We start from the raw sequence: 26,151 nt of genomic DNA, 5'->3' as shown, positions 1-26,151 counted from the left end.
CTCCACTTTGCTTGGGAAGACTAAGAATGGACTTATGAGGAGTCAGTCACCCATGGAAGTCACCATAGGAAGACCTAGAGATAGTGGGGAGCTTTCAGTCTTTTTTAGACAGGCAACATGGCAAATTGTCCTCATTCTAATTGTCCCTGCTGATTAATGAGGTCACTTATGGTATCAATTATTATCCTGCCAAGAGAATGTGTATCAGACTGAAACAAATGCCCATGAACTTGCTTATTCTACTAAAAAATAAAGTAATGAGAGATGATTAACGGTATGTGCTCTGAGAGAAGCCACAAGAAAGGACAGGCAGGAGAGAAAGGTAGAAATGAGCCTTTCTGATTAGGGGTTTAAAAAAGCTTTTGTTTAAAAGTAGCTTTCTATTGACCCTTTTCCTTTCAACGCCATGCCTTGGGGGAGCCGTCTAGACTCAGTGTCTCTACTTCCTTCCTTCCTGGGGACAGCTTACCCCACTGCAACCCACTTTCAGCCTTACCACTCCACTTAGACTGCTCTGGAAAAAAAAGTCACTACTGTTCTACCTGCCAAATCCATTGGCCCTCCAGTCCTCCTGTATCAGTCCCCTCAAAAGTATTCACCACCACTGACCTCATTCTTCTTGAAACACTTTCTTTTCCCAACTACTCTGACACCACCAACTCCTCCTTCCTTCCTTCCTTCCTTCCTTCCTTCCTCCCTCCCTCCCTCCCTCCCTCCTTCCCCCTTCCCTCCCTCCCTCCTTCCCCTTCCCTCCCTCCCTCCCTCCTTCCCTCCCTCCCTCCCTCTCTTCCTTTTTTCATTCTTTCGTTCATTCTTCCATTCACTTTCCCATGTATTTATTGAGCCACCTACTGTATGCTAGGCACTGAACATAAAAAGGTAAATGAGACGACGAAGTCCTTGTTCTAAGTGGAGCTTAGGTTCAAGCAGAGGAGGAATAGTCAGTGAACAAAAGATGCCTGTAAATAAGACATTCAGTGTTAGGAGTAGGAAGACAGTAAATCTGAGCGACCATAGAGTGTGAAGACCGGGCAACATCAGGCGGCATGGTCAGTGGGACCCCTCTGTGAACGTGATACTCCTTCCCTTCACACGGCAGTCCCTCAAATCTTGCCATTATCTCTGGGGCTTTCATGTCTTTCTTTGTGTCATTTTACCCCCCATAGACGTGGGCCAGACCTTGCGGATCACGGGATTGTGCTGGATCAGTCCCCGCTTTGCACCAAAGATGATTGAAGGTGTCATCCAGGGGGCGAAACTCAGTTCCAAATTCAAGCTGACAGTTGTCTAATTCTGAGGTTCCAGGCAAAGAGACAGAGCCCAGGGCCAAGGCAACAGTTCTCAACCCAGGTCCATCGACTACGATATGAATCACGGCCCTCAGAATTGTGCAATATGGTGGCCTGAAAAATCCCAGAAGCCAGACTAGAGTTAGAGATTCAGACAGACGCTGGGGAAAAGAGCTTGAGAGATTGCCTGGATCCCCTGCAAAAACTCTCAGGTGACCAAGCTGTCTCACTGCCCCTGTGGCTCAGTCCTGTCTTATCTCCAGCTGAGGGCACAGGGAAGGGCTCTTTACTTTTAACTGCACCTGTCATGAAAGGCCAAGCTGGGTCAAGGTTTTCCAGGATCCCACAAAAGCAGATAAAGTCTGCATCTGCTAGAAGGCTGAGCAGCCTCCAGAAAAATCCCCTCTCTTGGGGAGACTAGTAATTAAGCAGTCATGGAAAACACATGGAGGATGAACAGCTGGTTGTATCCATTTGTTCTCCTGTCGTTGGTTGGAGAACAATTTCATAAATTACATGTGGAGTTGGATTTTGTCTTTCCTCTGCTCATGCCATCCCCTTTGCTTGAAATGACCTCACTGTTCTCCTGCTACCCTCCATGCCCTTTGGATGATCGGTTAACAATTTATTCTTTTAAATCAGCTCAGGCTGATGATGTCGAATTCCCTGGTAATCTCTCTCACTGAACTTACTGTGTTGCATTTTCATTATGTCTTCAGCAGTAGTACAATTAATTATTAACTCCTACTGTGTGCCTAGCACTGATCTCTAATGCTGGGCATAGACCAGGGAACCAATGGATCAAAATCCCTGTCCTCATGGAATTCACAGAATAATGGGGAAAGGTGGACTTAATAAATAAGGATTAATCAAATATATAGTATGTCAGATGGTGATAAGAAATGTAGAACTAAGAGATCAGGAGACAGGAAGGGGGGAGGGGAGAGGGTTGCAATTTTAAATAGAGTGGTCATCGAAGACCTTGAAGACCTTGGTGGAAAGGTGATATGTGAGAAAAAAGCCTGAACAGGATGAGGGAACCAGTCAAGCACGTGAAGGGGAGGAAATGGGATAGCTGGGAAAAGCTGAGGGAATAGCAGGTGCAAAGGCTCAGAGACAGAAACTTGCCAGCTATGTTCAGGGAACAGTGAGGGGGCCATTATGGCTGGAGTGAGCAAGCAGGGGAGACTATTTGGTGATAAAGAGAGAGAGAACGGGAGTGTGTGATGATGGCAGAGGTTTGCCCAGGGCCTTTGGGTCATTATGAAGCCTCGGGCTTTATCCCAAATCAAGCGGGACACCTTTAGAAGAGTCATAAGCAGAGAAGTGACATAATCTGACTTAAAGTGATCATGCCGGCTGCTGTATTGAGAATAGTCTGGAGGGGGCAAGAGGGATGTAGGGAGAACAGTTGGGAGGTTATTGCAATCGCCAAGGCAAGAGATGGAGGTGGGGTGAACAGGATGGTAGTAATGAAGGTGATGAGATGTGGCTGAATTTCTGGATACATTAATGGAAGTTTCTACTTTTGAGGGTGAACTTCTTGAGGACCAGGTCTGTGTCTTATACATTTCTATCCTCAGAACTAAACATAGTGCATGACGTTTAATAGGGCACACAATTAATATTTGTTGAATGCATGGTTGATGAGAAATAATTTTTAAATGTTAATAATAGGAATAAGTTAGCCTCTGGTCTCTTTTTGGAACCTGTCAGATCATAGAGCAAATCCTGGATAACAGCCACCTAAATTTTCCAAGCTTTTGTTGTAAAGAAGTCTGCTCATGGGTGTGCTGAACCAAGAAGTATGGGGCATGTTGGCTTCAACTGTGTTTGTCTATTTTTCTTGCTGTAGGACTTCTCAGAGCCTTTAATACACTCATGCATAGGTTCCCAACATTTCTTAGTTTGAAGTGCCATTAAGTGCTTCAGTTATTTTTCCATGGGTAAAATGGGTGCTCCATGGGTAAAAGAAATACCTATCAGTTCTACTTATTAAATAGTTAGGGCCAAATGGCTAAATAAGTATATACACCATTATAATTTTATAGCTGTTTGAAAAAATAATAAATATAAATTGAAAGAAAAAAGTCCTATTTTTATTTCATCCTTAAATGACCACCACTAGTTACTAATGGAATGTGTGTACTTGTTGGGCTATGCACAGCTTCTCAAACCTTGGAATCAGATTGGACACCACCACCCTCATATCGTGTTCCACACTGATTTCACACAGCACCTGCTTTATATCACACCAACCACCAACTTTGCAAAGATATGATGTCATTTAATGGAATGTAGCTTCATGTTGAAACTGTGAACTGCCTCGAGCTCATACTTTGTGTGGCCAACAGAAACTGAGTGTCATAGTTTTCTCTGAAAATTTAAAATATTCCACACTGCTCTTACAAATTCCCTGCAGCACCCTAGCGTACCATGGCACACGGTTTGAGAACTATGGTGCTACTTTGAATGTAGCACTTCCCAAAATTATTTGCAGGTTTTCTCAGGCAAATCTACTAACATAACACTGGATACAGCATGGAGAGAGAATATCCAAGACTCCTTCCTGCAGAATCAGAAGCTGCAGTTCTATGGCAAATACTCCTGGGTATTGACAGAGTGAGTGTGCTTAACATTTGCATTCTGAGCATACAGTGCTGCTTCCTTATTTTTAGCTGTCAGCAGGTGGGCCTTCTCTGACTCCAGACCTTGCTTCTAAAGCCTGCATGCCTCCCAGACAGTGTATCTGGAGATTTGGATGCCTAGCATTGCTCCTACCCAGCCATACTTAGGACAGGTATACTGGCCTCCCCCAAAATGTCTATACATGCGCAGCTGAAGGCAGACGTTTGTGAAGCCAGTGGATGTTTTCTGAATAGACTGAGACATTTTAGAGAAGATCCTTTGTACTTAAGCTGGGATTTTTCAGCAGATATCTGGCTAATGCCAGGTCATCCTCAGAAATGGGGGTTTATTCCAAGGATCCCCAGTCTTGGGACAGCACAAGACCCATCTCTACAGATTTTTGGTTACTGTGGGTTTCAGGGCTTCTGAGACCAGGAGTGTCAGTGGTCTCATGACATGTAGCAACAGCATGAGCTCTGGGACCTGCCTTCTCTGGGCATCCCATTTCCCAGAGAGTGCTCCACAGCACCCCAGCCCACAGGGTGCTCTAAGAAAAAAAGAGCTCATGACACAGACACTTAAAAGCACAGAAAGCCCGTTTTTTGTTTTGTTTTGTTTTGTTTTGTTTGTTTTTTTGCAAGTTTCCGTTTTAGAAGCTCTTGATGCAATGCAAATGGGAATCACCAGAGAGAACGTGTGTCTGTAGGGGTGTATGTGTGTGTCTGTGTATTGTGTGTGATTATGACTAATGTCCATCAATTACCTGCAAATGACTAGACAGTGCCTGTAATGATAGTTCTGTTTTTAGCTTAATGGTTTATGTATCTAACTAGTGGTTGCTGTCTGGAGTAAGGCTGCTGGCAAATCAAAACACTATTTGCCAAGCCTGTCAGTGTGACAAATGTTGCTTGCATTTACTCTTTTATTCCCAAGGTCAATTGACATGTCTTTTTTTATATTACTGTTTGATGTGCTAAGAGCCTTAAATGAGAGCCATCCGATAAAGGCCCAATTTGCTGTATTACTATTTATTCCTGGATAATTCTCTATTAGTTGGGCTCTTGAAGATTTCAGGGAAGTGACATGCATGGATCATCCTCAGAAATAGGGATTTATTGCCAGGATCCCTGGGTCTTGGAACAGCACAGGGACCATCTCCTTGGCCTTTCGGTCATCCTGGGTTTCAGGGCTTCCGAGACGAGGAACATTGGCAGCCTCGAACATTGTGACTTGCCTTGTCTGGGCATCTGATTTCCTAGAGGGTGTCCCACAGAACCCCAGGCCATACGCTCTAAGAATAAAAGGGTCAAATGGGTTGGGAGCTCTCGGCATCATCTATTCCTGTCTTGCGAGTTTGCTATTCACTTATTAAATGCCTCCACAAGCACTTTATTTTTGTTTTCTGAAAACTCCTTGCCTAACTTTGTTTAACCCAGCATTTCCCAATTCTGTTTAACTGACAGACACACTAGAATATCCTTTGCAGAACAGTCTAGTATTTGTACTTTGCAGACGGCTGGTTGTGGTCATTGTCGCCCTCTGTGCTGGGGGTCCCCGTGACCACCCCCAGCTTCCATGATGTGCTGGAAGAACTCAGAGTAGGCAGCCTATAGTTGTCCTCATGGCTATGATCTGTCATGGTGAAGGCTACAGAGCAAAACGGCCATGGGAAACCGTGCACGGGATGAAGTCTGGGGGAAACCCGGCACCAGCTGCCAGGAGTCCTTTCCCAGTGGGTTCACACAGAACATGCTTAACCACCCAGACAAGGAACTGTGACGACACGTGTGAAATGCTGCCCCCAGGGAGGCCCACCGGGGACTGAGTGCCCAGACTTTTTCCTGGGAGCAGGCAACATAGGCACTGTCTGGCCGGCATGTACCGAAGTTCCAGACTCCCAGAGGGAAGGCAGGTGTTTAGTGTGAACCGTAATGTTCACGCAGATAGTTTAGGCCACCGTACCAGTTCTGGGAAAGGTGGGGACCCTCCCGAAATCCACATTCAATACTAGCCAAGGCCAACCTTGTAAGCTGGCTTCAAACAACAATAATCAGGCCTTTTCTGTCTACTCTCTGATGGTTGAATATTCATTCATTCATTCATTCATTTTATATTTGCCTTAATCAGCTTGGCTGCTATAACAAATGTTCCATAGACTGGGTGGCTTGTAAACAACAGAGATGTATTTCCCATCACTCAGAGACTGACCTGCAAGGTCAGTGGGGGCCAGCACGTGAGGATCTACTGAGAGCTATGTTCTGGGCTGTAGACTGCCAACTTCTCCTTGTACCTTCACATGGTGGAGAGCAGAGATCCCGTTCAAGTATCCCACGCAAGAGAGCTCCACCCTCACAACCTCATTTAATCCTAATTACCTCCCAAAGGCCCCACCTTCTGATTATCACACATGGGGGGAGTTGACTTTCAACATAAGAATTTGGGGGAGCATTCAGTTTATAACACTATCGCATCTGGTATGTGCTATATACTAGTTTATGTAGAGAAAAACCCTAGTCCTTGCCTTCAAGGGACTTATCATCGGAAAGGAGAGACAGATACATCCCAAGTAATTCAATAAGAAAATCAAGCCATTATAGTTGGAATGAATATTGCAAAGGAAGAAGTATTCTGTCCTCTGAGAACGTTGATCAGGGATCCTTCTGCCTTTTCCCAGAGGAGGTAACAACGTTCAATCTGAGACCTGAGAAGCTAATGGGAGATGGGTAGGTGAGGTGGTTGCAGTTTGGATGGCTAAGGAGTGGGGCAGTGCATGCAGCCCTACGAGCAGCCGATGCAAAGGCCCTGGGGTGGGAAGAAACACAGCACATTCAAGAAAAGTGTACAGGCCAGTATGGGTGGAGGGGAGAGAGACGTGAGCTGATGCAGAGAGAAAGGCAGGCCAAGTAATGCAAGGACAAAGCCTTGAGCAGCATCACCCAAGGGGCGTCCTGTCTGTGTCATCCCTGGGAGCGGATAGATCTCTGCTTTTGCTTGAGGCGTGGAGCTTGCAGTCACAGCGGTGTTTAGGCAATGATCTGTCCCTGTCCTCAGAAGGCTGCCCTGTGCCTCTTTCTGTTGGGAACCGAGAGTAAACAAACTCTCATTTCGCTGGCAATCCTCTCCTGATCTGCTGGCCTCACCACACCTGAATAATAATAAAAGCTACATTTGAAAACACTGTGGTAACAAACAACCCTCAAATCTCAGTGGTTTAACTCACCAAGTTTATTTCTTGCTCAAACTGTAGGTTCAAGAACAGCTCACAGGGACTCTGCTCTCTGCTGGGTGGAGTCACCCAGAGACCCAGGTAGTCAGGGACCCGGGATCACTGCAGTGGGGGAATTGGGCAAGAGGTGCACAGGGTCCTCAAGCCTCCCTCCCAGAAAGAGCACACTCCACTACTACCCACGTATCCTTGGCAAAGCCAGTGCCATGGCCAGACCTGCCCTCAGCCACGGTGTGTCGGGGAAGAAAGAAGAGCCAGGGGGACGTGCTGAGGAGCACCAGTGACTTCCCACAGGGACCCATGAGGATGCAAATAGATTGACTGGTCTGGGAGGTCAAGGACGCCTCTTTCAGAAGCACTGAAATGTTGAGACATTTGTGACGAGATTTGAACAATGAGAGGGAGTTTATTAGCCTAGGAGGTGGAGGGGATGCGAGAAAGTGCTGGAAAAAGGAAACAACGTGTGCAAAGACCCTGAGGGGGGGCGGGTTGGCATATTGAAGGAACTGAAGCCAGGAGGGGAGTGGGGAGAAAGGTGAGGGAAGAACATTTTATCACTGACAGTGTTTGGAGTGCAACCTCATGGGAAGCCTCCATTTTATTATCATTTTCAAATTCTCCACGGGAAATGCGCCCCTTATTGCCTGCATTCTGGGCTGACCACCACCCCTGCCCTTGACCAAGGAAGACTGGAGGGGCTGGAGCCAGGTGGGATACAGGGCAGAGACTCTGGCAGAGGCTGAGTCTTCCAGGCTGTGTGGAAGTCACTATGGGTCCTGGCCTTAATCTTAAGAACAACGGGAAGCCATTGGTGGATTCAGCACTGGGAGAGTGAGAAGTTTGGGGTCTTGAACATCACCAGTGTCCAAGAGCCTGAGTGACTCTGGGCATGGAGGCAGAGCAAAGAGAAGGTTCTTGAGGAGCGGGAAAGACAGGGAGGCTTAAGAAAGCAGAAGAGGAGTATTCACTTACATCTGTGGCCATGCCACCAGGCTCTCCTCTGCACATTTTAGAATCAATGGGGAAGAGAGCCAGCAGCGGGAGGGGCTCTTGCTGGTCTTGTCGTCCTCTTAGCCCATGTCTCTGATAAGTCTGGATTCCACTCTTGAAGGATGCCTCACTCCTTTCAGTATGGTATTTAGATGCGTCAGAGAAACGATGGAAACTTCTGAAAGTTTTATTTGCTTATTCCAACACGTGGCATGGTAACTCTTCCTGACTGTGAGGTCATCAGTGTGTCTCAGATTTATTCAGCGATCAGGAGTGGGTGAGGGAAGAGCGGGCACAGGGGCAGGGGAGTGATGATTCAAGGATCCAGATGGGAGATCCAGGCTTTCAGCCCCCCTCCAGCATTAGCGTTTTTGAGGAATTCTCCATGTTAGAATTTATCTACCAAGGCTGGGAAAGAAAGAGCAGAATGGTAAATATCTGATGAGAAAAAATGCCTTGTAAGCCGCAATTCCATATATTGCAAGCGATAAAACTGTAGTTGTTTGTTGACAGTGTGCATTAGCTATGCACGGCCTGTGTTGATATTAGCACCAAGAAACTAGGGCCTAGGAATCTTTAACGGCAGCTCAGAAATATCATGGAAGCAGCCTCGGTGAAGTGTGAGAGTCCTACGTGAAGCTGTATGTTGTTGAAGGAAGAGTTTCCCAGACCATCTGGGAAGGGCACCCAAGGGCATAATTCTGGTGGACACGGGTGAGAGGCAAGTTGCACCTGCTGTGACCTGGGCCCATTTGGAGGTTGGAGACACCTAGGGCCGGTTGGGTTGGGGCCTGGAGAGCAGAGGCAGATAGAGGTCTGGCCCCAGTGGGGACAATTTGATATTTTAATGGCAGGATCCATTGGGGGCAGGAATCTGTCATTGGCAGACATTGCATATCTGGGTGTGGGCATGTCGGAAGGAAGCCAAGGGACAGGTGAGTGGTGGCTTTGGGGCTGGAGTATGGTTCTGGTGGGCAGGGACCCAGCCAGGCTGCAGGTATGTGTGTAGTGGGGGGTGGGGTGCAACGTAGGAGCTGGATTGTACATGAGGCACCTGAGGAGAGGGGCCTGGCAAAGACCAAGTAGGAGCTCAAGGCTCGATCTAGGTAGACCGAGTTTAGGTCAGAACTAATAATGGAGGACTCAGGTGCTGTCTGATAGAAACATAGTGTGAGCCATAAGTATAATTTTTAAAAACTTTAAATTTAGAAGTCATTATAGATTCATAGAAAGTTGAAAGGGTGGTACAGAGGTTCCATGTACCTTTCCCAGTTTCGCCCAATGGGTACATCTAATGTAACGATAGTAAAATAGCAAAACCAGGAGACTGACAGTGGCACAGGGAATATGCATACGACTTTGTCAGTTTGTCACATGTGTGCATTTATGTAACGACCACTGCAATCAGGTTACACACCTGGTCCATCGCCACAAAGATCTCCCTCGTGCTACTCCTTTATAGTCACCCCACTTCTCTTCCTCTCCTTATCCCTTACTCTTGGCAACCACAAATCTGTTTTCCATCTCTCTTTTTTAAAGATTTTATTTATTTATTTGAGAGAGAGAGAAATCACGAGCGGGGGGAGGGGTAGAGGGAGAAGCAGGCTCCCCACTGAGCAGGGAGCCCAATTCGGGGCTCCATCCCCGGACCCTGGGATCACGAACCGAGCCGAAGTCAGATGCTTAACCTACTGAGCCACCCAGGTGCCCTGTTTTTGATCTCTTTAATGTCATTCCAAGAACCTGATATAATAGAATCATCTGGTATGTCATCTTTTTTTTTCTTTTAGAGAGAGAGAGAGAGCACATGCATACACATGAGCAGTGGGGAGAGGGGCAGAGCGAGAGGGAGAGAGAGAAAATCTTAAGCAGGCTCCACACTTAGGGCTGAGCCTTGTGCGGGGCTCAATCTCATGACCCTAAGATCATGACCTGAGCTGAAATCAAGAGTGGGACACTCAACTGACTGAGCCACCCAGGAGCCTTTGGTGTGTCATCCTCTGAGATGAGCTTTTTTTTTTTTTTTCCACTCAGCATAATGCCCTTGAGATCCATCCAAATTGTTATATGTATGAATAGCCCATTCCTTTTTATTGCTGAGTAGTGTTCCATGGTGCGGAGGTGCTCTGGTACGTGGAATGGTGTTCATCATTCACCTATGCAGGGCATTTGGGTCATTTCCAGTTGTTGATTATTACCAAAAAAGAAAAGCTATGAACAACTGTGTACAGGTTTTTGTGAGGACACAAGTTTTCATTTCTCTGGGATGAATGCCCAGGAGTGTGACTGCTCAATTGTATGATTGGTGTATGTGTAGACTTTTTTTTTTTTTAAGAAATGTCCTGTTTCCAGAGTGTACCATTTTACATCCTACCAGCAATGTCTGGGAGATCCACTTGCTCTGCATCATTGTCAGCATTTGGTATTGTCACGATTTTTATTTTCTCTGTTCTAACAGTATGTAGTAGTAAGTAGCTCACCTTACTACATGGCCTCACTTTGCATTTCCCCAATGGCCAGTGATGTGGAACATTTCTAATACACTTGTTTGCCATTCTTATATCTTCTTTAGTAAGATGTTTCTTTTTGTCTTTTGCTGACTTTCTAATTGGCTTATTAAATCTTTGACTCATTGTCAATCTTCAGGGAAAAGCATTCAGTCTTTCACCATTAAGTGTGAGGTTAGCTGTGGGATTTTTGTAGATGTTCTTTATCAAGTTCAGGGAATTTCCTTCTATCCTTAGTTTTCTGACAGTTTCTTTTTTTTTCCCATCATGAATGAGTGTTGAATTTTGTCCGGTGTTTTTTCTGCATCAGTTAACATAGTTGTGTGATTTTTCTACTTTTGGCCTGGTAATGTGGTGGATTACAATGATTGACTTTCAAATATTGAACTAGCCTTGCATCCTTGGAATAAACTTCATTTGGTTGTGGTATATAATTATTTTATTATGTCGCTGAATTCTCTTTGCTAATAATTTTTAAGGATTTTTGTGGTTATATTCATGCGGGATATTGGTCTTTAGTTCTCTTGATTGGGACTGTCTTTGGTTTTGGTATCGGGGTAATACTGATCTCATAAATGAGTTTGGAAGTGTTCCTTCTTTTCCCTATTTTTTGGAAGATATTGTGTAGAATTAATGTTAATTTTCCTTTCTATGATTGGTAGAATTCTCTAGTGAAACCATCTGGGCTGGTGTATATCTTTTTGGGGATTTTTAAAATTACTAGTTCAATTTCCTTAATAGTGATAAGGCTTTTCAAATGATCTACTTCATATTGGGGAGCTTACAGTAGTTTGCGCTTTTCAAGGAACATGTCCATTTCATCTAATTTGTCAAGTACCTGTGTATAATCTGCAGGATTTCCTTATCATCTTTTGATAGCTGCAAGATCTGTTTTCTGTAACCTTTGCCAAGTCTGGATATTTGCCAATGTGAGAGGTGAAAAATGAGTCTTGTGGATTTAGTTTCCGTATTTTTTATATTAAGTAGGTGGATCATTTTTCTGTTTTTGTTTGTGTCCTTTTTTCCTTTTTACTTATCTTTTTCATAATTTGTAAGTGTTCTTGAACTTGAATTATGAATGCTCACCCTCTTCTTGTCATATATATTATAATCTTCCCAGTTTGTATTTTTCCTCCTTTTTTTTCAGTTTCTTTTGCTTTGCTACATGCTTTTAATTTTCACATAATTAAGTCAATCAATATTTTCCATTAATGCCTCTGGGATTTCATGCTGTCTCCATCAGTAATCAATTGCAAGAGATAGAACCCAAATCAAACTAGCTTAAGCAAGAAAAAAAAAAAGAAGAAGAAGGAAGGAAAGGAAAAATGGATGGATGGATGGAGGAATGGCTGGATGGAAGGATGGATGGATGGATGGAAAGTAGGAAGGAAAGAAGGAAGCAAGCAAACAAACAAAGAATGTTGGCTTATGTAATTGGGCACTGCAGAGGTCGATGTCTCTGCATGGCTGGATTGAGGATCTCAACAATATATCATCAGGGTTCTGTCTGTCTTCTCTCACTTTCAGCTTTGTCTGTATCATGTGGGATATCATTTTGTAAAGCAGCTAGGCTCTGGGTAATGATAAGAAGGCCACTGGCAGTCCCAAGCTTACATTCTAATGATTTAGAATCCAAAACTAGAAGCTCTCAGAATCTGTATATCATATCCCGTGGAAGGACTCAGAATGATCCTGTTTAGGTTATGTGCCCTCCTTCTCCATGCCTTGAACTGGTCCATAAAGATGAGGGATATGTCACGATTGGTCATTTGCCCAATTCTGTAGCAGGTGAGCAGGTGAGGTATTCTGTGCAGCAACAGCTCCCTAGAAGAATGATGGTAGAAAGCAGGAGCCAAAGGAGTCCTTTAAACATGTCACTCTTAGAAAGACCTTCCCTAGCATAAGATGATACAAGAAAAAAAATAGGCTGTTTTTTCCTAATATGTATGTTTCACTATTTTACATCTAAATTTTTGACCCATGTGAGAAAGTGAGGGAGACAGAGACAGAAGGCCAGGGGCCGGGAGAGGAGAGATTATGGGGTGATGTAAGCATCTTTTGCTGGAGGCTCTTATACCAGAAGAGAACATGACCTTGGAACTTCTTTGGTCACCCGTTTCACAGCTCCATCACTTTCCTTCTCTGTTCCTTGAGTTTATTTTGAGTTAACACGAATCCTATAAGATTGGGATGGTGGGAAGGGCAAGGGCTCCATCTAGCAGAGGGCTTTTCGCAGTGGGCATTAACACATATCTGATTCAACGTGTCTGAACCCAGGGTTCATGACTCCAGGGGACATCTGGGCATCCAGATATTATATGACAGTGGGAGGAATAGAGCGGGATCTGGGAGCACCACAGGTATCCCAAACTACTTGAAAATGAGGGTAAAGGTAAACCTTGAGTTCCCTCCCAGAGCCCTGACTGGGGTGCAGCGAGGCAGGGTGAGCCTCGGGGAGGAGATAAAGGACAGAGGCAGACAGGGGATCGGCCCCCTTACCACCTCCTCTGTGCATACTCAGGTCACGTGTGAGGGACCCAGCCGCAGACACCTGCTCTCCTAAAATATGTTCCCAAGAATTAAGTAAAAGCTTCTTTATTTTATCTTTTTAACATTAGAAGAATCTTTTACAAATGATTCTCTTGTGTTGCAAACAAATTACCTCAAGTTCAACAGTTCTGTTTCACCTCTGTTTCTTTTTCTTCACTGAACTCAAAGAAAAAAAAAATTAAGCATTTTAATTTTAAAAGCATGTACAGTATGATCCCATTTGTATGAAATTATTTCATTGACGATGGTCCCATCTGTTGATCCCTCCATTTCTTTGTATGTCAACCGTCAAGAACGGTTATTTCTAGATTGCATTGGTTTTTTGTTTTGTTTTGTTTTGTTTTTTGCTTTCATCTTTTAAAAATAATAAGCTACCATTTTTATAAAAGCAGTAGACTTATTCCTTTTAAAGAATAAAGTCTGTGATGAGAAGCATCCACCTTCTGCTACTTACAGTTGGGTATATTTTCCTCATTATCCAAGTGAATGTTGTCTTTTGGCAATTATTAGTTGTCAATTTGTGGTGAAGTCAACCCAGAGCCGCACAGGACCTCGGCCAGAAAGGGGAGGGACGAGAGAAGACACCCAAAGAGGAGAAAAGAGAAGAGACATAAATGAGGCAGACCTCTGGGCCAGGGGATGGCCTGTGGCTTTGGGGCGGAGGGGCCTCCACTTGTCTATGACAGAAGACTGCTGCTTGTCACCACCTCGGCTCCGTCACCTCTTTGTCCTCGGACACCTTGCATATGCCTGGTGTTAGGCTGCTTTCATATCCCTCCCTGGGCCAAAATCAGCATTGTGCATCCAGCAGGCACTCGATAAACGCTTAATGGATGCTCATTTCCCAAGGGGGTCATTCTCCCTAAATGGCACCTCTTTGTCTTTCAGGCTCACAGGCTTTCAGCTACCAGCTACCATCGTCAGCGCAGCCACCACCCTCTCTCTACGCCTCGTCAGTGACTATGCGGTCAGCGCGCAGGGCTTCCACGCCAGCTATGAAGGTAGGTGCCTCCCGGCCTGGCTACAGGGGCCTGGCATGTGAGGTCAGAAGGGCTGTGGGCAGGGCCGTGTGGCTCTCAGCTGCAGGGGAGGGGTGTTCCTGATTCAGAGCTTCCTCCTGTCCTAACAAGGCTGCCTACTAACCAGTAACTCGGTTACCTAAATTGTCCATGCCATGTTCCCAGGAAACTGAAAATTGAAATCAGAGCTCAGCTGCAGTCATTTATCCTGAGGGTCTGGTAACATCCTACTTGTCTGTCCCCTAAATGTGTTTGGTTGTGTTTTTATTTTTTTAATTCCGTTTTCTATCGGGCTTAATTGTATAAGGTATCTCTGCTTGGTTTTGGAAATAAGAAAGATAGAAAGTCTAAGTAAAAGAAATACAATAAGTAGCTGAAAAAAACACTTCTGCTCAATCTTGTCACTGCCGAGAGTCAGTGTTAGATCATTCAGAGAAGAAAAATCCGTTTTTCCTCAATAGCACAGATTAGGGTTTCTTGGTTTGAGTTATGCAAATAATTTCCACTTCTCTCAGCTTGTTTAAATTTGGTACTGGCATTCAAATTAACACTAATATCTTCAGATTATACACTATTATTATTATTAACTTTATTATATTAGTTCAGAAGGTGGTACTTCTAGATCTCTGTCATTTCCCTGGGAAATTTACATCTCATTAATAGGTAATTGTGCTGCTCTTGGCTAAGACCCACACTGCTATTTTGTGTTGAGATCATTAATAGGCATATTTTAAGACCATTAATGATAATAACAGTCATAACACCCTAGTAAAGCATGCCAGTTATTTGAAAGCTTTCTTATCTCCAAGAACTTAAAGAATAAGTGATGCTTTTTCAAATGGAGCTATAACAACATAGAAACAGATACTGCCTTTGTCCTGACTAGGAATAGACTATGGAAACAGGGCAAGTCCTACTTCTTTGGGAAAATCCACCCGTGGTAGCCAGGGTGTGGGGCACAGAGTTGGATGCTTTAACCTGAGCGTTTGAGGACTCCTGAGAAAGGTCTCAGTTATTTTTAACTAAAGGTTCCTGAGAAGGCTCCAGAGAAAATTCTGCATGCTTTTAACTGATAGTTTCTGACATAATTCCAGATCACTTTAACTGAGGGCTCCTGACATAACCATAGTCACCTTTAGCTGAGGGCTTCTGACAAAGACCTAATGGTCTCTAAAGGTCTCTTGAGGTAGCCCAATTTCTTTAGAAAAAAATGATCAGTTCCTCCCAGTATCAAGTCTGTGATCTTGGTCATTCTAGCTACATCTTCACCCCAAACCTTTGTCCCTGAACCCAAAGTAATTCTCTCCAAGTTTGAGTTACAACCTCCTTACCAAGAGATGCCTCTTCAGAAATCCCTTACAGCATCTCTGGTCACAAGTTCCTTCTACAGCATGTTGGCCTTGGGGAGACTGGATGTGTTTGGAGATGGTGGTGGCAATGAGTCAGGGACACCAGAGTTGGTGTCTGCAGAGATGCTGGGAGGGGCTGACGCAGGGGGCCCTGGCTGGACCCTCACGATGTCCTCAGTCCGCCGTCCTTTTAGATGCTTGTCTGAGGTCTGGGCTTTCATGAGTGTCCTATTGATCTCTGCCCATAATGCCCCCTCTGGGAAACAATGCCAAGCACTTTTCCACCAGGCAGAGCAGATCTGAGATTATAGTCACTGATATCGTTTAAATCAGAGGTGGTATGTAGCCTGGGAATCATGGGCGGGGCTTATAGTTGGACATCAAAGGTCTATAAACCCCTTGAAATTAGGGGCAAAATTCTGATATTTAAAAAAATTTTTTTTTTTTTTTTTTGAGAGAGAACAAGTGCTAGCAGGGGGTGGGTGGGCAGGGGAAGAGGGAGAGGGAGAGAGAGAATCTTAAGCAGGCTCCACGCCGAGCGCAGAGCCTGACACGGGGCTTGATCTCACAACCCTGAGATCATGACCTGAGCCGGAATCAAGAGTCAGATGCTTAACTAACTGAGTGCCATTCTGAATGTATATGGATGTGTGTGTGTATGGGTGTGTTTTCTTTTTTTAAGGAAGGATCTAGAACAGAGATCAACAAACTCTGGCCCGCTGGCTAAATCCAGTCCATGTTTGTTTTTGTAAATAAAGTTTTATTAGCATGCAGCTAAGCCTATTTGTGGCCGTGTTGTCTCTGACTGTCGGCCTGCACTACAACTTGAGTCTCGCTACTGCCACAGAGACCACGTGGCCTGCAAACCCTAAAATCTTTACTCTATCATCCTTTACAGAGAAAGCTGGTTGACCCTTTGTCTAGAGCTGTGCTGTCCAGTGTGGTCGCCATTAGCCACACGGAAATATTTATATTTACATTACTCAAAATGAAATAACACTTAAAATTCAGTTTCTCAGTCCCGTTAGCTTCCTATCGAGTGTTCAGGAGCCACATGTGGCCACCATATTGGACATCACGGGTAGAGAGCATCACAGGTAGCAGGGCATGCTACTGGACGAGCTGAGCCAGAGCTTCCATCAGCTTCACAAAGGGTCTGCGATTCAAAAGAGGTCGTAAAATAGTACAGTAGAGTAGAGGCTGATGGGTCCCTCCTTCCACCTGCCTGGCACAGAGGAGGGAGCCCAGACGCAAGGGGGCTCAGCATTCTGCTGCAGGACCAATGGGCCAGAGGAAGGGCCTGCCCTACCCCAGCCACGTAACGGTGTCACTGGTGGTAAGAAGACAAAGCCTTGCGGGCAAAAGGCCCACCCACGCAAACCCCGGACCCGTGCACACAGGTTGCTGCGGCTGAGTCCCCGTGTAGTCACCTGGGCAGGGTTTCTTCCAGCTCTGGTCTGTGTGGCTGCTGTCTTTGTGTGGCCTGGCAGAGTGGCTCAGAGACGGGTGTGCTAACGAAGGAGCCAAGCACAGAGAAGCCGAGATCCCATGGATCTGGCCTGGGACTGGCCCCTGGGGCGACCTGTGCATCCGGAAAAGTATGAATTGCACTGACTTCTGGAATACCCCAAGTGGAGGGGTGGGGGGCGGGTGGTGGGGAAGGTGGGAGGAACCAGTAGGGGCAGCCGCCGCTGGGAATAAACCACGTGCTACCTGCATTCACCGTGGTGGCCTGGGCCTGACTGTCACTGGGCTTATCAACAAGACACCAGATAATCCCATCTTTGCAGATTTACTGATAAACACTAGCTTCTTAGGCTTGTAACTGACTAACTGACCTTGGGCAGAATTTTTGGAACTACCTGGGCCTCATTGAAGGGGGCGGATCTAGTAGTCAGAACGACTCTGAAGATTTTGGCTTTCCGGGGAAGAGGTCAGCTCCATTGCAGAGTGCACCTTAGACAATTGTGCTGGACAAGTCCTAGACAGACAGGGTCCAGAAGAGGAGCCCCCCCCGCCACGAGGCCGGGCTGCCCCCTGCCACGACGGCCCCCTTGCATTCTCTAGTCAGGATGTTGCCGCATCCATTTAGAAAACATCTGGGTCCTGCTCTCGGTAGCTCCCCTTGGCCAACGTCCCTGAGAGTCCACTGTCAAAGGGAGTTTGTCTCCTCCACTGCATCAGGAGCGTGGAAAGTGCCGATAAGGGGCTGAGCTCCTGCGGAGACTTTGGAGAGAGGTGAAGTCAGGTGAAGAATGTCAGCCCACGGTGGCTGGCCCTTCAAGGCAAAGATCAAAAAGGCCAGTCGTCTAACCCTGAAGACGACAGGAGATGCTTGATTTGTAATCCCCGGGGACAAGAGCGTGGGCTGCGGCCTCGGACCAAAGGGAAAGGGATCAACTTGTATTAAGCGCTGACTGTATGTCAGGCGCTTTACATACATTTTCTCACTTAATCCCCATGGCAGCCCCGCGGACAGACATTGCTATCTCCATCTTACAGATGTACGGGCTGTGTGCTCCTCAAGAGTTTTGTGTTCAGCTTCAGGCTACTTGATGGCCAGGAGTTTTTCTGTGGCTTCACTAAAGACTGCGCTCCCTGCAAAATTCCTGGAGTAGGGCAGAAATGGGTGACTCCATTTCATGGGCAGGTAAACTGGAGCTAGGTCAGAGGCAGGGGGAGGACCCAGGAAGCCTGCCTCGGCTTCAGCACCCCTCCCGGCTGGTGTGGGTCATCCTGGGGAGGCAACAAGAGATGTGTCCAGAACCTCTCAGCTAGGGTTGCCGGATAAACTCAAGGATGCCCAGTTAATTGGAATTTTAAATTATTCAAATTAAAAATCAGAATAGTTAAAGTAGAAGTCTATCCCAAACATTCCATGGGATATACTTATACTAAAAACTTGTCCATGGTCCATCTGAAGCCCGAATTTAACGGAGAGTCCTGTGTATTCGTTTGCTGGCTCTGGTAACCCTATTCTCAGCACTGAGTCCCCATAAGTCCTCACCCCATTCACTCCCCGCCCCCCTTCCTGACTTCCAGATCTGCCCCTGTCCTGCTTTGCCCACCTAGGGTTGCCCATCCTTCGCAGAGGGTCCAGCCTCCCCTCTGCCAATCTGGCGAGTGTGCATTTAGACAGCTCTCCGTGCAGGCACATGGGCACCTGCACAGGGATGCAGATCCACGTGCCTTTGGAGTTATGCTCTATATTCAGTTCTGTAGTCTGGTTAATGAGGATGGCGTTTTTCTATGTTAATAAAAGTAGCCCTGCTTTGTTTGTCCTTCCGAATGAATATCAGCAAAGGAGCCATTGTGGTTTGCATATAGCACAATTATTTAACCAGTAGTCTTCTGTGGACACTTAGGTGAAGAACATTCTTGTACATACAACTTAAACCCTCATCTAATTATCTTCTTAGAATAAATTCTTGGAAGTGCAATTGTTGGGTCAAAGAGTGGGTAGATTTTACATTTTAATGCATAATTCCACAGTGTTCTTGGAAAGGTTATGTTGATACACACCTCCACCAACAGCACATGAGGGCCTAGCCCTCTGCCCCCTACTTTACCTACGTTGCATGTTGGTGAGTTTTAAATCCATTTCATTGATTAAAATAGATAAAAAATGAAATCTCATTGGTTGTTATAATTTCTGTCTCTGATGACAGGGAAGGTCGAGCACCTGTCTTCACTTAGTGGCCTTTTGTAGATCATTTTGTAAATTGCCTGTCCCCCCCCCCCCGCCCATTTTTCTTTTGAGGTGTTAGTATTTTTTCTTATCTCTTTTTTTGTAAGTGGGTTTGCATATTAAAGATATTAAAGTTATGGGTTTCCTTTTGATGTGTGGGATTTTTAATTTTTATGCCACCGATTTTAAATTAAAAAATTTACTTTTATGATCTACCTTTGGTGTCATGTTTGGAAAGGCCTTTTCCATGCCATGATCAGATAAATATTCATTTAAATGTTCATCTTATTCTTTTGGAGTTTTATTTTTACATTTTACTTTTAAATCCTATTGGAATTCAGCTGTGTTTGTCTTGGTTTCAGTGGCTATTTCTGTCTCTGGCCCTCCAATGCTCTGCCCTGCCTTTTCCCTCTTTGAGTGTGTGGAAGTCCCTTACTTCTCAATTTGTCCCGAGTATGACTCTCCCTGATGTTGTCTTTGGGCATTATTTCTCCCAGCCGAGCCGCCAGGCTTCTCGCCTTCTCCACACACAATCTGAAAGACTATGGGATTGTTTCTGTCTATTCCAGACTCATCAGCATGTAAACAGGAGTTATTATAAGCAGACCAGAAAAGTCAATTAGATGAGAGTCTCTGCAGGTTTTAAATGCCCAATCCCGGGTGCACCTTTGCGTTATCGGACCATTAATCCAGAGTCGTCTGTCTGACACTTCCGTGAAGGAGAACCCATCCCTGAGTGCAGGGTCTCAGTCGATCAGATCTATTTTCATCATCCAGATCTGAAAACAGGTATTTCTGCTTAGCTAACTCTGACTGTCATCTTGGAATCCCACTATCAAAATTTTGTTGATTTTGCTGCCTTAAAAATCAGGCCTGTTCTTTTTCACTTAGTATCTCCACAGAATCTAGAAGGATGAAGAACCCTTATTCTTGCCAATTCCCTGGTAACTGTTAAGGGGAGAGGTGGCATCATACAATGATTAAGACTCCAGGTCCTGAGTTCATACGTGTCTGGAATCAAAGCCCATATCCGCCATTCACTGATTTTATCCCTTCCTGTCATTAGGCCCGCTGATTCCCAACTCTTAGTCTCTACCTCTCAGACAATTTCCTCATTCTGAAAGGGCTCCCCAATTCTGGGACATTATGCAGACATTTGAAAGTGGACTAATGGAAGCTATTCGACTATATATATGTACATGTGCACTGAATATGTAATTTGCACCATTCAGACCACTCTGGTCCAACTTGGGCTGTGCAAACTTGGGCAAGGAATTTCTTTTCTCTGAGCTCTGACTTCCCCATCTGTGAAATCAGGGTGAGAATATGCTTCACAGAGTTGTGAAGACTAAGGAAGAGAACACACAAGTCACACGATGTGTCCAGGACCCTGGCCAATATCCCTGCTCCATAAATGTCCGTGGATTCACGAAGTTCCCCTCATGCTAACCTAACTAGCCTGAGATTATCTCAGGAGATGGGAGAAAAGATGATGCCATCACCAGAGGTCACAGTCCCAGCTCCACCCCAGTCCCCTGGGCTCCTGAGTTTGCCCCAGACCCTCAAACCAGTTGTTCATGGTGTGTCTGGTCTACAAACGGACCGTGGCCTCTGTGGGGAAGGAGCAGAGTGTTGTCCATAACCGTGAGCCCCAGCACTGCCACTCAGGGTGTCCACTGGACAGGGATGAGGCTTCGGGCCCTGCTGCCTGGTGGCCTGGAGCTGCCCAGGTCATGGCCGGGAACTTAGCCTTTCCATGGCCTCTGCTCTTTACATCAGAGACGTTGGCTCTAGACTAAAAGTGCTAGTAACATGGCCAGCAGGCCCGAGCTGTTGGAGGTTAGAGTCCTGGACTTGAAAGCTGTGACTGTCTTTGCAGGCACACATACGCGCGCGTGTGCACATACATGCACGCATGCTCACACTTGCTGTGCACACACATGTGCATTCACACACATATGCATGCACACATGCACATACATGCGCACACCACTTTTCCATATTTCCTTTCATCTAATTCAGATGCCCTGAAGCCCACCCATGAACCACTAGTCCACCTGAAAATCTGAGCCCAGAGGGGCCGACATCGCACATGAAGTTGATGGTAGAGACTCTTTCCTTCACTGAGCTAATATTTCTTGAGTGCCTATGGTGTGCAGTTGCTGATTTTTCAGCCAAGCCCCACCTTCCTAGCCACCCCCTCTGTCCTCATCCACCTGGTAAGGGAGGAAGAGGACGCACTCACTGTAGTGTCACTTCTGAAAAAATGCCATGGTGACCTTCTGCTACGACGGAAGGTGAGCAGCGTCCTTACGGGGGGTCAGACACACATGTAGGGGACAGAAGGACAGAGATGGAGCTCCCTGTGGGTGCTGGACCAGGAGAGGCAGGTTTGAAGCAAGCTTTGGGACAGAGTGTGCTTTCGTGGCTTTTGGAGGTGGGAGCAGGGTGGGAGGTGACCATGACACTCTGCACACAGGGAAATCGGGGTCCAGAAATGGACCCCTCCTGATTTTATCCCTTCCTGTCATTAGGCCCGCTGATTCCCAACTCTTAGTCTCTACCTCTCAGACAATTTCCTCATTCTGAAAGGGCTCCCCAATTCTGGGACATTATGCAGACATTTGAAAGTAGACTAATGGAAGCTATTCGACTATATATATGTACATGTGCACTGAATATGTAATTTGCACCATTCAGACCACTCTGGTCCAGCACGGCAGGCCTGGCGAGGCCTCCTCTAGGGTGGGAGGCGATGAATGTCCATTTCCTCTGCCCAGGAGGGATGGTGTGCGCTTCCTGAGTGAACCTGCTCCATTTTCGATGGCTCTGCCTTGGGAGTTGGAGAACATTCCTTTTAATCAGTACCGTGGAGTAGCAAATTAATACATAGAGATGTGACATTTGAGACAAATTGTGCAGCACTTCTCAATAAGTGGGGAATCAGGATGAATTTCATATCACGTCCTCAGTAATCCCACAAACAGTTCATCATGCACAGTGATATTTCCCCCCTTTGGGGGAAGAGTATTAACATAATTTGACGATGATATCATACCAGACTCTAGCGCCCTGACCCGCCTCATGTCAGCGTGCTAGAAGACAGGGTGGTGACGGCGAAGGAGCGTTTTTAGGTGGGTGTGTTACCCACCAGTAAGGTGCACATCTGCTTTACTTCCCTGCCCTCGTTTATTCCTCCTTCATTCAACAAATATTTACTGCGCACCTGCTCTGTGCCAGGTCTCAAGGTAGTCTTCGAGAAATATGAGTGAATAAGAAGCAGCCCCCACCTTCGAAGAGCTCTGACACCTAAGACTCATGGAAGGAGTCAGAGCAGAGGAACAGGGCTCACAAAGAAGTGGGTTCAAACCCTGGCTAGCTATGAGAACTTAGGCAAGTCTCCCAACCCCCCTGAGCTGATTTTTTTTTGCAAAAGAGAAACTGTAATGCCCACCTCAAGGGATTGTAATGAGGACTAAAAGAGTTAATGCATGCAAAATGCCTGGCACAGAGTCTCTATTCAATAAATACCAGCTCCTCTACTGCATGGGGAAAATTGCTCTCCTGCCTGGTTGGGTCTCTGGAGATCGATTTGAGCATTGCCTTGTCCCCACTGTGTGACCTCGGGCAAGGTACCGAACCTCTCAGCTCCTTCCTATGGAAAATGGGATAACCCACTCTTCCTTTCCAGAGGAGTGTGAGCATTAGTTAAAAGGTCTGGAAAGTACCTAGCATGACATTTGGCACACAGTTGACACTCAGCAAAAGGAAGCTATTATAATATGGCCTGGTGTGTTTTGTGGGAGTAAAAAAAAAATATTTCCCAACAAAGCCTTTGGTCAAGCCTTGTGGGTCTCTAAGAGTAAGGAATGCCACCTATGTTTTTGTTTCTTCTGTCATCATCATACCTTAGTCCCAGGCTTTGCACACGGGGGACACCACAGTGGTAGCTAGTTCTTGCCTCTGCTAATCTGGATCCCTGCTAGTCCGTATAAGGCTTTTGTTTTTTATTTTTTTTTAAAGATTTATTTATTTATTTATTTGAGAGAGAGAGAATGAGAGACAGAGAGCATGAGAGGGAGGAGGGTCAGAGGGAGAAGCAGACTCCCTGCCGAGCAGGGAGCCCGATGCAGGACTCGATGCGGGACTCGATCCCGGGACTCCAGGATCATGACCTGAGCCGAAGGCAGTCGCCCAACCAACTGAGCCACCCAGGCGCCCCCGTATAAGGCTTTTGTGCAAATTATCACGAGTGACCACCCTGAGGGGACACAGCCCTGTAAGCATATGGTTTAGTGGGTGGAGGATAGGCTGGGTTTTAGTTCTCATCACCCCCCTGTCTGGGTACCCTTTTGCAATACTCAACCTGAGCAACTGCACATGGGGGCCTCGCTCCAGAGGCTTCCTTTTAGGAGTCCACAAAGAGTCACTCTTTGTCCAACAAAAGATTCAGAGAATCATTAGATGCTTGGATGCAAAGATCTCAGGGAGCTTTCACTTAAACCCTCTGGTTGCTTCCAGGATGGAGAACAAACTCCTTACCCGACCATGAAAGCCCAGGACATCAGCCCCACCTCCCACCCCCTTCCTCCTCCTCCTGCCACATCTTTGTCCAGTCTCTGTCTCGCCCTCATTCCTCAGACTCCTCCACCCACTGCTCTGCTCTTCCTCTTGTTTTCCTTCCAGACTCTGCTTAACCCAAATCCACAGGCTGCCTATGGTGCACATGCTGCCTCTCAACTCCGGGTCTGTCCCCTCCCATCCCGTGCATTGCTCATACCTTCCCTCTTCCTCCTTTGCTTTCTCCCCACCCATGTGTGCTTCTGGACGGCTGGGACACAGAGGAGAGCACCGAGATCACGAGCTCAGGTCTGGAGGGAGAATCAGTTCCCAGCTCAGCTGGCTAGCAGCTGTTGTGGGAATTTGACCTCCCCTGTCATAGGAGGACTGTAAGAATCCCTCCTCCGTGCACTTCTCACTGGGAGCAAATGAGACCACCTGTGTCGGGAGTTCCTAACGTGCTCAACAAGAAGACATGGGGACTGTCGTGATCACTGTTGACAGCTGCGTGCCCAGCCCAGGATCTGACACGTGATGGATCCTCAGTAAACAATGATTTAATAAGGGGGAGTGGACAAGTGGTCACCTTGCCCAATGTAAAAGACCCCGACAAGGAGAGAGATTTGCTCAAGGTTCCTGGGACTGTATTCCAATGAATGTGAGATGCCGTCTGTTATGATACAGCTCGATCTGATGTACCGCAGGGAAAGAAAAACAGGTTGCCAATTAAAGTATGACATGCTATTGATTATAAGACACAGCCCAGTTTCAAAGATATTAAAATATGGAAAAACGGGTGCCCTTGAACTGATGAAATATGGTAATTCCTTAATTGCTTTTGACCACCCCCCAGCCTCATTTGCAGGGGGCTCGTCCTTCTGACCTCTTCTCTGACCCAGGACTCTCAGATGGTCTGAGCTCTTCCTTTTCAGCATTCAGGTGGTCGCTCTCTCGGCCATGTGATCACCTCTTAATTTATTCTCATGGCTTTGAGTCTCATTACTTCTCAATTTTCTGCATTGAACTCTATTTAACACCTATTAGCACAGGTCTTCGGTTGATAAACGCCTTTTTCGCGGGAGGCAGCATGATGCCCCAGTCTTGACCCTCCCTTCTATCTGTGCCCAAGGCGGGTGAGCCCATTAAACCCAGACACGACTCACTTTGGGCCACAGCCAGCCTCGCCCAGAATGACCCCTGAGGCCCGGAGAACAGCACTGGGTGGGGACGTGAATGTGGTTTCTCCCATTGAGATGGGAGGTGGGAGGGCCAGCCTTTAAGCACTGTCCTGGCAGAGACTGTAGCTGGATGCCCACGTGTCTCCCTCCTACGGGCCTGGGTCAGGGGTGAACATCAGAGCTTCCTCCGCTGACCCCCGCCCTGGATGTTGAAAGGACACATGCCTTTCTCCGCCTCTTCCCCGGGGGGATTTGTCTCCCAGCCCCTGAGCCGAGCATGGACACCGCCAAATGGAAGTATCAGAGTGAATATTCCCATCTCATCTCTTCCCATTATTTGATAATGTGGGGGTGATAAGCCAGTGTTTTGGATCAGGCTTTCCAGCTTTTCCCTTTAATAATGTGGATAATCGAGGGTTTGAATCCACTGACCGTTCATTTTAACAGCAGGAGGGAAAAACACCACGTTAGGTGGGAGACTCGGATTTGGAGGTTTGTGGGTGGATGGACTACATCTCTACCCTCCTTTTCCCATCCCGATGCACGATAGTTACTTCACAGTCCCGCGTCCTCACATGAGCCACAGCGGCCATGCCCAGGGGCTCCGAGAGCAAGAAAACCAAGGAATCCAGCACTTGTTGAGCACCTTTGATGTGCCCAGTGATGCGGTGGAAGCTTTGCAGACACTGGACATCACCACCTCGAGGGCAAGGCCTTCCTTAGAATCCCCATTTCACAGAGAAGGAAGTCCAGGCCTGGAGAGGTTAGATGGCTTGTCCGAGGTTATACAGCACCGAAGAGTCCTGCACCCTTCTCCACTCTGTGCTGCCTCCCCAGATAAGTCCCAGTCGGTCCTCCAAACACACCTCTCCAGCTCTCCTGACCCCACAGAAAGGAGGGGAGGTGGAGAGTCAGGTGGGTCCGCACAGGGCACTGGGATGTTTCCCAGAGCCTGCAGTCCCCAGTCTTGACACTTCCGAGGACACCGTTGCTGCCAGAGACCCTGTCTTGTGGGTGACGGCTTTGCTCTCCTGCTTTTCAACCTTTACTTCCAGCTCTTCATTTCCTGCTCTTTCCTGAAGACCTTTATCTATATTCTTGGGGCTTTTTTTCCATAATGCATTCCAGGAATATAGGAATTATTTAGGAATAATGCAGATTGCATTT

The 26,151-nt window shown here is 46.5% G+C and overlaps 1 protein-coding gene across 1 annotated transcript in view; it reads left to right on the top strand.

The window, feature by feature from the left end:
* The window catches only part of CSMD2 (CUB and Sushi multiple domains 2), a 621,951-nt gene that overhangs the window by 96,141 nt on the left and 499,659 nt on the right, over nt 1-26,151 (top strand). The window contains exon 3 of the mRNA XM_044913827.1: nt 14,079-14,191. Within this exon, the coding sequence (XP_044769762.1) occupies nt 14,079-14,191 (113 nt within the window). The remainder of the gene's footprint in view (nt 1-14,078; nt 14,192-26,151) is intronic.

The sequence above is a fragment of the Neomonachus schauinslandi genome, chromosome 4 (assembly GCF_002201575.2).
Source record: "Neomonachus schauinslandi chromosome 4, ASM220157v2, whole genome shotgun sequence".
Taxonomy (NCBI): Eukaryota; Metazoa; Chordata; class Mammalia; order Carnivora; family Phocidae; genus Neomonachus; species Neomonachus schauinslandi.
This window is presented reverse-complemented; position numbering and strand designations above follow the sequence as displayed.